The sequence below is a fragment of the Halichoerus grypus genome, chromosome 5 (assembly GCF_964656455.1).
Source record: "Halichoerus grypus chromosome 5, mHalGry1.hap1.1, whole genome shotgun sequence".
Classification (NCBI taxonomy): domain Eukaryota; kingdom Metazoa; phylum Chordata; class Mammalia; order Carnivora; family Phocidae; genus Halichoerus; species Halichoerus grypus.
The window spans coordinates 75,646,656-75,662,670 of record NC_135716.1 but is presented as its reverse complement, the minus strand read 5'-3'; the positions used below and the strand labels follow the sequence as shown (position 1 = coordinate 75,662,670).

Below are 16,015 nucleotides of genomic sequence, written 5' to 3'. Positions count from 1 at the left end.
TTTTAAAAGTATGTCTACATAAATGGATAAACCTTTTAGAATAGGTTGTATCCACTAAGTTGTGCTCTCATTGCAATACATTGTAATTTTTTCCTTAATTGCTTGTTTTTCTTAGACATAAGTATCAAAATTGTGTCTGTTTTGTTTATCTATGCAGAATCTGGCATAATTCCTGACACAAATATGATTGAACATCCTCTCAAGCAACAGTTATTGAAAAAATTAGTTATAATATTTGTTTTTTATTGTTATCAACTAGTTTCTACAAACCTCAAGACTATCTGTAGGAATGTACAGTGCAGCAAATTAATTACAGAGAGGAGAAGATATCATAATGCCTAAAATTTGCTGCATAGTTTTCTCTCCAGTCCAACTTATACTTGATATCCAATCCCAAATGAAATTGAGTTATCAATCAAAGATAAAGTTTGTATCAAGAAATTTGCTGTTTTAAATGAAAATAGAACCTGCTAGTGTGTTCTCTCCAATTAGCAAGAGGAGTCCCTCTTTGACTTCCCTTCCCTAAGTTTGTTTCTATTTACCAAAATATATATATATATATATATTTCTTTTGTCAAGATACCAGTTTTTAAATTACTCTCTATGTGTACAAATACCATGAGGCTTAGAAACAGGTAATTTATGGTATTGTATTGGAAGAGGGGCAGGAGAGTGTGATTTCTTTATGTTTTTATTGATGGGAAAGTTTCATTTTGAATTTTGAATATTTTCCATAATGAAAAAGTGGTTTTCCATAGGGAAGGCTTTGTGTAACATTGATTCTGGGATCTTGACAGCACAACTGTGGAAAGATGCGAATTTTCCTAAGTGATTGTAGGTTTTGGAATTTAGCATCATGGTTTAGATCCTTACATGTTTTGTTCCTTTCCATTAATTATCCATGACATTGTCATGGATGAAAAATCAAAGAGACTGTTTTTAGTTTTGAGAAACAGGTAACATTGTTCTTACTGAAGTACAGCATCATCAAAGCCATTAAATAATAAATGATTTACCACAGTAATCGACTGCTGTGTTTTGAGCAGGTGCAATTTTTATTTTATTGCAAGACAGACAATCTTATATACAATGCATAATTATCACCTTCCAAAAGTACAAGATATAAGTATATACAATAAAGAATATATGAGTATACCTTTGTTTCAGAGAAGAAAACTGCCTCAGGGCAAACAGGTTTATGTCTTTTGGGGATGGGATTTTCATATTTATCCTGAATCTTCCAAACAGTTCTTATTTAGAAAATAAATCTCATTGGATGGACATACAGGCTTGTCATAGTTTTTTCCTTAAAAAGGTCTAATTTAAAGCCAGCCAATAAGGAATACCAATAAAATGTATTCCTTTTATTCTAGTTATTCATCTTATTACATCCCAATACTAGACGAAACATCTATAAATTGTCCGATAATGGTTCTACAGATTTAAGAACTTGTATTTCTCAGTAATACATCATAGAATGGAACCACTTTCTTAAGATTTATGTAAATATTCCTTGATTTTTTCAAAACTAACTTTCTAAACTGTGTTTCTTTTGTAGCATTATGCTTTGAGTTTTGACTTAAGCTCTTTGCATAGGGGATGATTTTAGATTCTTAAGAGTATTTCTGAGACACTAATGCCAGTCTCCTCCCAGTTAGAATTATGGGTTTTCACCCTCATTGCTGCCTCCTGCATGGCTGTTTCATTTCTCTGTATCTTTTTATGATCCCTCACTAGATCTTATCTTCCAGAAGTCACCAAGGTGGGAGGATGGAATATATGTAGAGTTGATCTTGAGGTTCAATACACACAGTTCTGGTCTCAAAGAGACCCAGCAAACAGTGTGCCCTCCTTGCTGTGATGAGAGAGCAGGAATATCAAGACATGGGACACAAACATACATCATCTCATACACACATGCATGCATGTGCACACACAATCACACACATGTAAACACATTTACTCACACTCACACATGCATGCACACACACATATACTCATGCAAACTAACATGCACAAACATGTATACTCACACGTGCATACATAAACAATCACACACATATATTCACACACACACACGCAGGTATGCACACCCACAATTCACACACAGAAAGACATATATTCACACTTTCACATATGCATGCCCGCATGAGCACACACACATGCACACACAGACACACACTCACTTACTCGCACATGCATGCACACGTGTGCACACATACACACTTTTGACAAATGAATACTTTTGTGTAAGTGGTATTTTCTCTAACATATATGACTCACTTTTTCATTCCTAAAAGCAGTGCCCTAAAATGACAAAGCCACTCCCTCTTCCTCCAGTTTGGGGAAATTGGTGTCCACAATAATAGAGAACTTAGAACATCTCTCATGGGCACTCAGCTATTTCTCTCTCTCCATGGGCTGCAAACTTAGATATAAAGACATGCAGGATAATCTGGCTAAAGTTCAGACTCCAATAATGGCAACAGATGCCATAAGGGTACATGGGGTGCTAAGTGAAAGAGAACCCATTACTATAATCACTATAATTTTATTCCATAATTGTATATTTGTGCACTGCGTAAGAATCCTTCAAGAAAATCTCCTGGGTCTTACTGTTCCATAAAGAGATTTGTATATTTCTCACATCAGTAGGGCTTGTTCCTGAAGTTACTCTCTGTATAAATATCCCTTCTATATGATAGCCAAGATTTTTAACCAAGGGATGAATGCCAACCAATATTTAAGCTATTCCTATTTACATTTAGTTATAAGAATACAAGGACACCAAAGAAAATCACTGAAATTTTAGAAATGCTCAAAAGAGCACTTTGGGTTCATTCAGAAGAACTTTGCCTTTCTGCCTTAAGTCATGTTAGATGCCATGAAAATCTGGAATGTAGACAAACATCATCATAGTAAAATTCTGAAGCCACATATAAAGCTTTCAATGCAAGGTTTGTTTCCAAAAGGAACGAGTATATACACAAGACAGAAAGTACACAGTGAACAGAAATTAGAGATGTAATGATGTCTATGAGTATGTAGGTCTATAAATTTGATTTTCCCATTAAATTCCAGGGGGTGCTGCCTTGATAACATATAGGCTTAAAGAAGAGAAGAGACAGGGGTTATTTCTAAATTATCCCTTTCTTCTGCCCAGGCAAATTACAGAAAAAGCCATTACCTCTGAAATCATAAGTTTCAGAGGAAAGATGAGGGAATTAACATATCATCTGGAAGTTTTAGCAAAATTATCCTAAATGTGCTACTCGTGGCATGATCCTCAGCTAGTATGCTCTTCACAGAACACAGTCCAAGGTATGTCCAAGCACCACGGGTGACATAATGTCCTTGTTCAGCCCACAATTAGGAACATTTCTACTTCCTGCCAAAAGCCACAAAATCCTAGCCCAAGATTAACATGAGCAAAACGCCCTCCCTCCACAGATAGAAAATTTGGTAACAGCTATATGTTCATGAAGAGATGCTGCATATAAATTAGATTCTGCCAAGTCAATAACCTGGGAATGAGTGAATATTTTGTGGTTGTTTAACACATGATTTAAGAGCACCACTGAAGGCCTAAATGGTGCTCAGGGGTCTGAAAGAGACGGCGTCTGACTGATGCCAGAAAGAAATTCATGTTGCCACAAAATGTCTCCGCATCAACCGTCAATAACTCAGGCAATATTGTTAGTGTGTCCTCGGGAAAGTGCCTGACTGGAAGGCAAGCCCGGTCCTTATTTACACGTATACTATTATTTACAGATGAAATATATATACTTTCAGTGATATTTAAACCACTTTATATTTCTTGACATCAGAACATGATTTATCATGAAATTATTTATCTGAATAGCATGCTGCGAAACAAACTGTGCCTTTTAAGAAATTAAACTATGTTGGAAATCACCTTTGGCATGTTTAAGTAACTTCATAAATATCAAGATAATTTCCTATTATACATGAACATCAGATACCTCAGGTGTGGGTCCAAGCCATACTTAAGCCAGAATCATCACTATACGGCCACAGGAAATGTGTATCCATGTAGCATAAAGTGAGCTGGGCACATGCCCTGGAAATGGTTCTTGTTTTTACTCAGGTTGTTGCTGTCAATGTAAAGCATCTGGATTGGACACCTACTATCCTCTGAAACCAAGAATTTTTTCCTTGTCCTTTTTTTTAAACAGAGCTTTTGGAACCACATTGCATGGAAAGGCCACAGCAGATGGGTCCTGGACTAAATCTAGGTAACCAGAAGGAAAAGGCTTATTTCTTTGTTCATCAAAGGAACTTGGAGTCAGCCTTGCTTCCCTGCCTTATAAAGGGGCTGTATTTGCTTACTTGAATCTTTTATACTCCATCCCTACAGCCTCAATGCTTCCACTGACCTGGATGGCTAATGCAGCCTGCATCTTACGATTTCAGGCCATGAGATTTCTAGAAGTTTGTTAAAAATTCTACCTTATCTCAGACTTCAGTACTAATCTGAGTTAACCCAAGATCATTAAACTCTTCTCTTCCCGAAGAACTATAAGAAGACATCTCCACGACTAGTCATACTGGTTTATTTATCCCATCAACATCCCTCGCATAAGCAGGATCCTGAACTGTATTTCTGACCCTACTAGTACTCTGTCGCTCCATCCTCATCTTAATTGGAAAGCAGAAGTCTCTGAAACACCGCTTGAAGTTTTCATCAAGAAAGGCGTAGAGAATGGGGTTCAGGCTGCTGTTGGTGTAACCCAAAGCAATGCAGAAGTAATAGCTGGAAAGGGCAGCTGTGCTGTGAGAGGCATTCCCCAGAGCCTCCACAAGGATGAAAATGTGAATGGGGGTCCAACAGATGATAAAGACTGCCACCACTACCAGGACCAGCCTGGTGATCCGACGGAGGTTGCGATCTTTCTCTCGGGAGCCAGAAAGGAGTCGGACACTCTTCAAGCGCAGGATCATCAGAGTGTAGCAGATGATGATGATGAGGACAGGGATCACAAAGGCAAAGACGAAGACACAGATCTTCATGAAGAGGTCCCACCAGGAGTAATCATCATCTGGGAACTGCAAGGAGCACTCTATGACATCCACGTCTGGACAAGGTGAACAAAACAAACAAAAGCACAAAAAGAAAATATTTTCTCATTACTGTGGCTGCAAAGTATTCTAAAAGTGAGTTTTTTGGGTACAAAGGTCCAATTATGGTGAGATGATATTACCTGAAGTAGATCACCAAATTAGGAATAAATTCTATGTATAATATTAACCATCCTATCTGTGCTTAGATCAATGAAGCCAGAAAGTCACCATTTATTGGTAACACACGCAATTCTATGAAATACATATTACTAGCTAGCAATATGAATTATGTAGTTGTGGAAACCAGTTTAATGTGGATGACTTTCAGAAGAGCTAAATTGGTAATATAGCATAAGCCCTTACTTGCATTTCCATTCATTAACAATTCTCCCAGACCTAAGACTCTGACAATAAAAGCTAGTATCTATTTGTAATAAATGACTAAATATTCCAAATCTAGCAAAAGCCAACTTGTCTGAAAACATCAAGTGATTTACAAGAAAGCATTAGGTGGGTCAGTAAAAATTTATACAAAGTGTGTTTAAATATGACCCAGGAGTTGTGACTTAATGGAATCAATTGATTAAGGGTGTTGTTGAAACATGAGTAAACTTTTGGAGAAGGAAGAGAAGGAGGAAGAAAAGAAAAAAAAAAAAAAACAGAACAAGGGAAGGTAGAAAAAGGAGGAAGAAAATCATCTTTATTAGCACCATCATCAAGGAAATTCATAAGTGAGACACATTTTTCATTTTTACCAACACTGACTATGTAACAGATAAAATAAATATTTTATTTGATTACTTGGAAAATTATATATTTGCTCTGCTTCTCTTTGCTGGATAGTATTCTCTTTGGAGTGACCTTCATAGTGGAAAGAGCAGAGACCAGAAAGAACAGAGATCCAATATAAGCACTTTTTTGATACTTTGCTTGGGGGCTCCCTTCCTCCCCAAGCATCAACCAGTCCACATTTTTTCCTCTTCCCTCTGAGAGGTCATTGAGTTCAGAGCAGGCAAAACTCTTTGTCCTAATCTGATCTTTCCTTACCAATAAAGTAATCATGAGCAATAATAAGAGCATAACTTTTATTATGATATTTTCTTCTGATATTGAGAAAATCTGCTTCAAAAATAGGACAAGAGTATTTTGTAGTGAAACAGCTCTATTTATATTTTCTAAAATATTTTTATGTGATCTTAATCAAGTATCTCTTAGTAAAAACAAAATGTACCATCTTAGAATTTCAATTAGACATACTTACAATACAAAGAATATAATCATTTTGCCCAATTAATAAAGATGACTATCTTAGAAACCTATCTTTTATCAACTAGATACCGGATCAAAACTTTCATTAGTAAATGCAAACTTCCAGAATAACTCAGAATTTTTGATTCTCTAAAAAAAATCATTGTTTAAAGTACTATTACTATGAAGAGTATTAGAAACAAACAAGCATCTTTTTAAATTTGTGCTTTTAGTGGGGGGTTTTTTGTTTTTGTTTTGTTTTGTTTTTTTTAAAGATTTTATTCATTCATTTGATAGAGAGAGACACAGTGAGAGAGGGAACACAAGCAGGGGGAGTGGGAGAGGGAGAAGCAGGCTTCCCGTGGAGCAGGGAGCCCGATGTGGGGCTCGATCCCAGGACCCTGGGATCATGACCTGAGCCGAAGGCAGACACTTAATGGCTGAACCACCCAGGCACCCCTGTGCTTTTAGTGTTTATGGGAATATTAACAGTTAAAATCATTTTTTAAAAATCATCAACATTAATCATTGAAAAAAGTATTAAACAACTTTTGACAGGTGCACATTGCGAAAAATCTGAATTTTAAAAATATACTAGTCTGGATTTGATTTGTCTATTGAATCTAGTCTCCTTGAAGGTAGGGAACACGTTTAGTTTTGTTTTGTCCTTTCCATGCTTAGCTTTTGTGTATTCCAACATTGTCTCTTTCTTGAGGTTGGCCTCAGCTTAAATGTCACATCAGAGACATTTATACAGAGGCTGATCCATTTAAATAGTTCTCTCCCTTGCAACTTATATTCTCTCTATATATTATACTCAACTTATTTTTTAATCATTATATAATGACAGAAGCTAGACAGAAGCTCTTCTGTAATAATATTACCTTTCCTGGCATTTTTCTCTCCATCCAGAATGCAAACTACCTTAGGGTGGATAACCAGCCTGCTTTATTCAATATATAATCCCTGCCACATAGGGTGGCAAGAACATAAGATGCTTAAGGAATACAAACCGTTAAATAAGAACATAAGGTGCTTAAGGAGTACAAATTGTTAAATAAGTGAATAAATGAATACCACATGGAAACCCTTGAAAATGGGGACTGATTACAGTAGTTATTATGGAAGAGCAATCTGCTGAGATAAGTAAGGCAACATAAGAGCTGATGTTTAATCAGCTTCCTCTTGAACAAATTGTCTTGCATGTTGTAGGAGCTCAATAAATATTTGCTGAATGGGTGAAATAATCGACTACAGCTACTTTTACAAGACTTTGGAAAACATTCAGTGATAGGGTTAGAAATATCCTCCAGAAATATCAGTGAAGCTAAGCTTATACCAACAAATAGAAAGGAGAGTACTGAGGCAATCATCAAGGAAATTCAAGTCCACATGCACCATTTTTATTAAATGTTCTCTTTCAGGAAAAAGAATGCATCTTTAACTTTAATGACACACATAGGTTGAAAGTGAAGGATAGAAAAAGATATTCCTTGCAAATGGAAACCAAAAGAGAGCAGAAGTAGCTGTCCTTACATCAGACGAAACTGGCTTCAACTTAGAAACTGTCATAAGAGACAAACAAAGTCACTATATAATGATAAAAGGACCAAGTCATTTAAAGGATGTAACAATTGTAAGTATATATATGCACCCAACATTGGAACAGCTAAATATATAAAGCATATATTAACAGAACTGAAGGGAGACAGAAATAGCAATAATAGGGCACGTCTATATCCCACTTTCAACAATGGATAAATCATCCAGATATAAAATCAATTAGGAAACAGCAGACTTGAACAACACTATAAATTAAATGGGGGGGATGGTGCCTGAGTGGCTCAGTAGATTAAGCATCTGACTCTTGGTTTGGCTCAGGTCATGATCACAAGGGTCATGAAATTGAGGCCTGTGTGAGTCTCTGCACTCAGTGTGGAGTCTGCTTGAGAGTCTTTTCTCCTCCCTCTCCTTCCCTTTCTGCTCCTCCCCACCAAAATAAATAAATAAATAAATAAAATCTTTAAAAAAATAAAATGGACTTCACAGATATATACAAAACATTTCATTCAAGAGAAACAGAATGCACATTATTCTCAATTGCACATGAAATATTCTCCAGTATAGAACATATGTTATGCCACAAGACAGTCTTAACACATTTAAGAAGATCGAAATCATATCAAGTATCTTTTCTGACCACATAAAAATAGGCATTAAACAGGAGGAAAATTGGAAAATTCACGAAACTGTAGAAATTAAATAATACACTCCTGAACAACCAATGGGTCAAAGAAGAAATCAAAGGAAAATTAAAAAATGCTTGAGATGAATAAAAATAGAAATAAAATATACCAAAATTATGGGATGTAGCAAAAGCTGTTCTTGGAGGGAAGTTTATAGTGATAACCACCTACATTAAGAAAAAGAAAGCTCTCAAACTTTACAGATTAAGGAACTAGAAAAAGAAGAACAAACAAAGCCCAAAGTTAGTAGAAGGAAGGAAATAAAGAACAGAGCAGAAATAAATGAAATAGAGCCAAGATGCCCTTCAACAGACGAATGGATAAAGAAGATGTGGTCCATATATATACAATGGGATATTACTCAGCCATCAGAAAGGATGAATACCCAACTTTTCTATCAACATGGATGGGACTGGAGGAGATTATGCTAAGTGAAATAAATCAAGCAGAGAAAGTCAATTATCATATGGTTTCACTTATTTGTGGAACATAAGGAATAACATGGAGAACATTAGGAGAAGGAAGGGAAAAATAAAGGGGGGGAATCGGAGGGGGAGATGAACCATAAGAGACTATGGACTCCGAGAAACAAACTGAGGGTATTAGAGGGGTGAGGGGTGGGGACATGGGTTGGCCCAATGATGGGTATTAAGGAGGGCACGTATTGCATGGAGACTGGGTGTTATACAAACACAATGAATCATGGAACACTACATCAAAAACTAATGATGTAGTTTTGATTTGAATTTCCCTGACGGTTAATGATGATGAACATTTTTTCATGTGTCTGTTAGTCATTTGTATGTCTTCTTCAGAGAAGTGTCTTTTCATATCTTCTGCCCACTTTTTGACTTGATTATTTGTTTTTTGGGTGTTGAGTTTGAGAAGTTCTTTATAGATCTTGGATACCAGCCCTTTATCTGTAGTGTCATTTGCAAATATCTTCTGCCATTCTGTGGGTTGCCTCTTTGTTTTGTTGACTGTTTCCTTTGCTGTACAGAAGCTTTTTATCTTGATGAAGTCCCAAAAGTTCATTTTTGCTTTTGTTTCACTAGCTCTTGGAGATGTATCTGGAAAGAAGTTGCTGTGGCCGATGTCAAAGAGGTTACTGCCTATGTTCTCCTCTAGGATTTTAATGGATTTCTGTCTCATATTGAGGTCTTTCATCCACTTTGAGTTTATCTTTGTGTATGGTGGTAGAGAATGGTCAAGTTTCATTCTTCTGCATGTGGCTGTCCAATTTTCCCAGCACCATTTATTGAAGAGACTGTCTTTTTTCTATTGCATGTTTTTTTCCTGCTTTGTCGAAGATTATTTGACCATAGAGTTGAGGGTCCATATCTGGGTTCTCTATTCTGTTCCATTGGTCTATATGTCTGTTTTTGTGCCAGTACCATGCTGTCTTGGTGATCACAGCTTTGTAATATAGCTTGAAATTGGGCAACGTGATGCCCCCAGCTTTGTTTTTCTTTTTCAACATTTCCTTGGCAATTCGGGGTCTTTTCTGATTCCATACAAATTTTGGGATTGTTTGTTCCAGCACTTTGAAAAATGTCATTGGAATTTTGATTGGGATGGCATTGAAGGTATAGATTGCACAAGTTAGAATGACAAAAATGGACAGGGAAAGAAACAACAAATGTTGGAGAGGTTGTGGAGAAAGGGGAACCCTCTTACACTCTTGGTGGGAATGCAAGTTGGTACAGCCACTTTGGAAAACAGTGTGGAGGTGCCTCAAAAAGTTAAAAATAGAGCTACCCTATGACCCAGCAATTACACTTCTGGGTATTTACCCCAAAGACACAGATGTAGTGAAAAGAAGGGCCATATGCACCCCAATGTTCATAGCTGCAATGTCCACAATAGCCAAGCTGTGGAAAGAGCCAAGATGCCCTTCAACAGATGAATGGATAAAGACGATGTGGTCCATATATACAAAGGAATATTACTCAGCCATCAGAAAGGATGAATACCCAACTTTTACATCAACATGGATGGGACTGGAGGAGATTATGCTAAGTGAAATAAGTCAAGCAGAGAAAGTCAATTTTCATATGGTTTCACATATTTGTGGAACATAAAGAATAGCATGGAGGACATTAGGAGAAGGAAGGGAAAAATGGTGGGGGGGGTATTGGAGGGAGAGATGAACAATGGGAGACTATGGACTCTGAGAAACAAACAGGGTTTTAGAGGGGAGGGGGGGAGGGGGGATTGGTTAGCCCAGTGATGGGTATTAAGGAGGGCATGTACTGCATGGAGCACTGGGTGTTATATGAAAACAATGGATCGTGGATCACCACATCAAAAATTAATGATGTATTGTATGGTGACTAACATAACATAATAAAATTTAAAAAATTAAAAAATTAAAAAAAAGAAATATCATGATAGTACTCAGGTAATAAAATAATCATCCAAATAATCCAGAATGTGCTTATATTTTTAAAATAAAAGCAAAAATCACATAAGAAAAAAAACTAATGATGTACTCTATGGTGACTAACATAACATAATAAAATAAAATTTTAAAAAAGAGAAATAAATGAAATAGAGACCAAAAAAAAGGTAGAAAAAAACAGTTGCTTTTTGAAGTAAACAAAGTCAGACCCTTAGTTAGACAGGAAAAAAAGAGAAAAGACTAAATGAAAGAAAAGACATAATAACTGATAGCACAGAAATACAAAGGATCATAAGAGACTACTATAAACAATTACATGCCAACAAATTGAATAACCTAAAAGAAATGGATAAATTCCTACTAGAAACTTACAACCTACAAGACTGAATCATAAAGAAATAGAAAATCTGACAGACCAGTAACAAATAGATTGAGACTACATCAAAAACCTCCTAACAAAGGAAAACCAAGTGCCAGGTGGTTTCACTGGTGAGTTCTATCAAGCATTTAAAAAGGGTAAACATCCATTTCAAACTTTTGCAAAAGTTGAAGAAGAAAGTATACTTCAAAGCTCATTTTACAAGGCCAGCATTACCCTGATACCACAAGGATACCACAATATCCCTGATGAACAGAGATGCAAAAGTCCTATAAAACACTAGCAAACCAAATTCAACAGCACATGAAAAGAATCATATATTATAATCAAGTGGGATTTATCCCTGGGATGCAAGTATGGCTCAATATACACAAATCAAATAATGTGATAGAATGAAAGATTAAAAGTCAAAAGATCATCTCAATAGATGCAGAAAAATATTTAACAAAATTCAACATTTATTCATGATTAAAACTCTCAACTATTAAGTATAGAAGGAATGTACCTCAACATAATAAAGGCCATATATGACAAGTCCACAGCTAGCATCCTACTCAATGGTGAAAGATTGAAAGCTTTTCCTCTACGATCAGGAACAAAGCAAAGATGCTCCCTCTCACCACTTTCACCACTTTTATTCAACATATTACTGGAAGTCCTAGCCAGAGCACTTGGGCAATAAAAGAAATAAAAGGCATCCAAATCAGAAAGAAAGATACAAAATTGTTTGGCGATGACACAATCTTATGTATAGAAAACCCTAAAGACTCCATTAAAACACTATTAGAAAAAACTAATTGAGCAAAGTTGCAGAATTCAAAATCAACATACAAAAATCGGTTGCATTTCTATACACTAACAATAAGCTATCTGAAAAAGAGATAAAACAATACCATTTGTTTCACCATCAAAAAGAATAAAACACTTAGAAATAAATCTGTAAATAAATATAAAATATCTGTATACTGATAACTAAAACATTGATGAAAGAAATTTAAGAAGATACAAATAAATAGAAAGATATCCTATGTTCATGGATCAGAAGAATTAATATTGTTAAAATGTTTATACTACACAAAACAATCTACAAATTCAGTGCAACCTCTAACAAAACCCTATGGCACTTTTCAATGTAATAGAAAAAAATCCTCAGAGGCACCTGGGTGACTCAGTCAGTTAAGTGTACAATTCTTGATTTTAGCTCAGGTCATGATCTCAGGGTTGTGAGATTGAGCCCCATGTCAGGCTCTGCACTGAGCATGGAGCCTGCTTCAGATTCTCTCTCCCTCTCCCTCTGCCTCTCCCCACCCCGCACTCACTCACTCTCTCTCTCAAAACAAAACAAAACAAAAAGAAAGAAAAAACAATCCTCAAATTCATATGAAACCACAAAAGACTCTGAAGAGTCAAAGCAATCTTTTTTTTTAATTTTTTTATTGTTATGTTAATCCCCATACATTACATCATTAGTTTTAGATATAGTGTTCCATGATTCATTGTTTGTGCATAACACCCAGTGCTCCATGCAGAACGTGCCCTCCTCAATACCCATCACCAGGCTAACCCATCCTCCCAACCCCCTCCCCTCTAGAACCCTCAGTTTGTTTTTCAGAGTCCATCGTCTTTCATGGTTCGTCTACCCCTCCGATTTCCCCCCCTTCATTCTTCCCCTCCTGCTACATTCTTCTTTTTTTTTTCTTTCTTAACATATATTGCATTATTTGTTTCAGAGGTACAGATCTGAGATTCAACAGTCTTGCACAATTCACAGTGCTTACCAGAGTACATACCCTCCCCAGTGTCCATCACCCAGTCACCCCATCCCTCCCACCCCACCCCCCACTCCAGCAACCCTCAGTTTGTTTCCTGAGATTAAGAATTCCTCATATCAGTGAGGTCATATGATACATGTCTTTCTCTGTTTGACTTATTTCGCTCAGCATAATACCCTCCAGTTCCATCCACGTCATTGCAAATGGCAAGATCTCATTCCTTTTGATGGCTGCGTAATATTCCATTGTGTATATATACCACATCTTCTTTATCCATTCATCTGTTGATGGACATCTTGGCTCTTTCCACAGTTTGGCTATTGTGGACATTGCTGTTATAAACATGGGGGTGCACATACCCTTTCGGATCCCTACTTTTGTATCTTTGGGGTAAATACCCAGTAGTGCAATTGCTGGATCATATGGTAGCTCTATTTTCAACTTTTTGAGGAATCTCCATACTGTTTTCCAGAGTGGCTGCACCAGCTTGCATTCCCACCAATAGTGTAGGAGGGTTCCCCTTTCTCCACATCCCCGCCAACATCTGTCATTTCCTGACTTGTTAATTTTAGACATTCTGACTGGTGTGAGGTGGTATCTCATTGAGGTTTTGATTTGGATTTCCCTGATGCCGAGTCATGTTGAGCACTTTTTCATGTGTCTGTTGGCCATTTGGATGTCTTCTTTGGAAAAATGTCTGTTCATGTCTTCTGCCCATTTCTTGATTGGATTCTTTGTTCTTTTGGTGTTGAGTTTGATGAGTTCTTTATAGATTTTGGATACTAGCCCTTTATCTGATATGTCATTTGCAAATATCTTCTCCCATTCTGTCAGTTGTCTTTTGGTTTTGTGGACTGTTTCCTTTGCTTTGCAAAAGCTTTTTATCTTGATGAAGTCCCAATAGTTCATTTTTGCCCTTGCTTCCCTTGCCTTTGGCGATGTTCCTAGGAAGAAGTTGCTGCGGCTGAGGTCGAAGAGGTTGCTGCCTGTGTTCTCCTTTAGGATTTTGATGGACTCCTGTCTCACATTGAGGTCTTTCAACCATTTGGAGTCTATTTTTGTGTGTGGTGTAAGGAAATGGTCCAGTTTCATTCTTCTGCATGTGGCTGTCCAATTTTCCCAACACCATTTGTTGAAGAGACTGTCTTTTTTCCATTGGACATTCTTTCCTGCTTTGTCGAAGATTAGTTGACCATAGAGTTAAGGGTCCATTTCTGGGCTCTCTATTCTGTTCCATTGATCTATGTGCCTGTTGTGCCAGTACCATACTGTCTTGATGATGACAGCAGAGTCAAAGCAATCTTAAGCAAGAACAAAACTAGAGGTATCACACTTCCCAATTTCAAATTATATTACAAAGCTATAATAATCAAAACAGTCTGGTGCTGGCATAAAAAACAGACACATATTCCAATGGAATGGAATAGAAAGCCCAGAAATAAACCCACACATATACAGTCAAGTAATCTTCAATAAGGGTGCCACAAATAGAAAGTGGGGAAAGGACAGGCTCTTGAATAAATGGTGCTGGGAAAATGGGATATCCACATACAAAAGAATGAAATTGGACCCTTATCTTACACCATACACAAAAACCAACTCAAAATGGATTAAAGACTTATGTAAATAAAGCCATAAAACTTCTAGAAGATAACATAAGGGAAAAACTTCTTGACACTGGTCTTGGCAATGATTTTTTTTTTTTTTTTTTTGGATATGACACCAAAAGCACAAACAACAGAACCAAAAATAAAAAAGTGAGATTACATCAAATTAATTCAAACTAAAACAAAAACAAAAACAAAAAAATCCAAAACAAACAAAAAAACCTCTTGCACAGCAAAGGAAACAACAACATGAAAAGGCAACCTACAGAATGGAAGAAAATATTTGCAAATCATGTATCTGATAAGGGGTAATATCTAAAATATATAAGGAAATCATACAACTCAATAGCAGGAAAGCAAATAACCTGATTTAAAATGGGCAAAGAACCTAAATAGACATTTCTCCAAAGAAGACATACAAACTGCCAACAGGATTATAAAAAGGTGCTCAACACCACTAATCATTGGAGGAGTGCCAATCAAAACCACAATGAGCTATCACTTCATACCTGTTAGGGTGACTATTATCAAAAATAAACAAAAAGATAAATGTTGGCAAGGATGTGGAGAAAAGGGAAGCTCTGTTGGTGGAAACACAAATTGGTGCTGCCACTATGGAGAGCAATATGGAGGTTCCTCAAAAAGTTAAAAATAGAAATATCATATAATCCAGTAATTCCACTTCTTGGTATATATCCAAAGGAAATGAAATCAATATCTCAAAGATATCTGCACCCCCATGTTCACTGCAGCATTATTTACAATAGCCAAGATACGGGAAAAAAAACTAAATGTCCACCAATGGATGAATGGATAAAGAAAATGTGGTATATGGTGTGTATATACACACACACAATGGAATATTATTCAGTTTTTAAAAAGAAAGAAATCATGCCATTTGTGGCAACATGGAGAGACCTGGTGAACATTATGCTTAATGAAATAAGCCAGACACAGAAAGACAAATACTATATGATCTCCCTTATATATGGAATCTCATAGAAGCAGAGAGTAGAACTGTAGTTTCCAGGAGCTTGGTGCAGGAGGGATAGGAGGCAAAGGTCAAAGGGTACCATTACGCAAGTAAAAAAGTTCTGTAGATCTACTATGCAGCATAGGTTCTATAGCTATCGATGCTGTACTGCATACTCTAATATTCCTCTTGGTCATCCAAGAGTATTGACTTGTCACCCAGCACTCAAAAATGAGCGTACTAAATGGTTCAGAGACAACCTTTCAACACATAAACAAAATCTGCTTTAGAAAATAAAAGAAACAAA

General features: G+C 36.5%; 1 protein-coding gene across 1 annotated transcript in view; it reads right to left on the bottom strand.

The window, feature by feature from the left end:
- Window positions 1-1,041: 1,041 nt before the first annotated feature.
- OPRK1 (opioid receptor kappa 1) overlaps window positions 1,042-16,015 on the bottom strand; it is a 33,614-nt gene continuing 18,640 nt past the window's right edge. Inside the window, exon 4 of the mRNA XM_036106324.2 lies at window positions 1,042-5,096. Coding sequence (XP_035962217.1) covers window positions 4,564-5,096 — 533 coding nt within the window. The 3' untranslated portion in view covers window positions 1,042-4,563. The remainder of the gene's footprint in view (window positions 5,097-16,015) is intronic.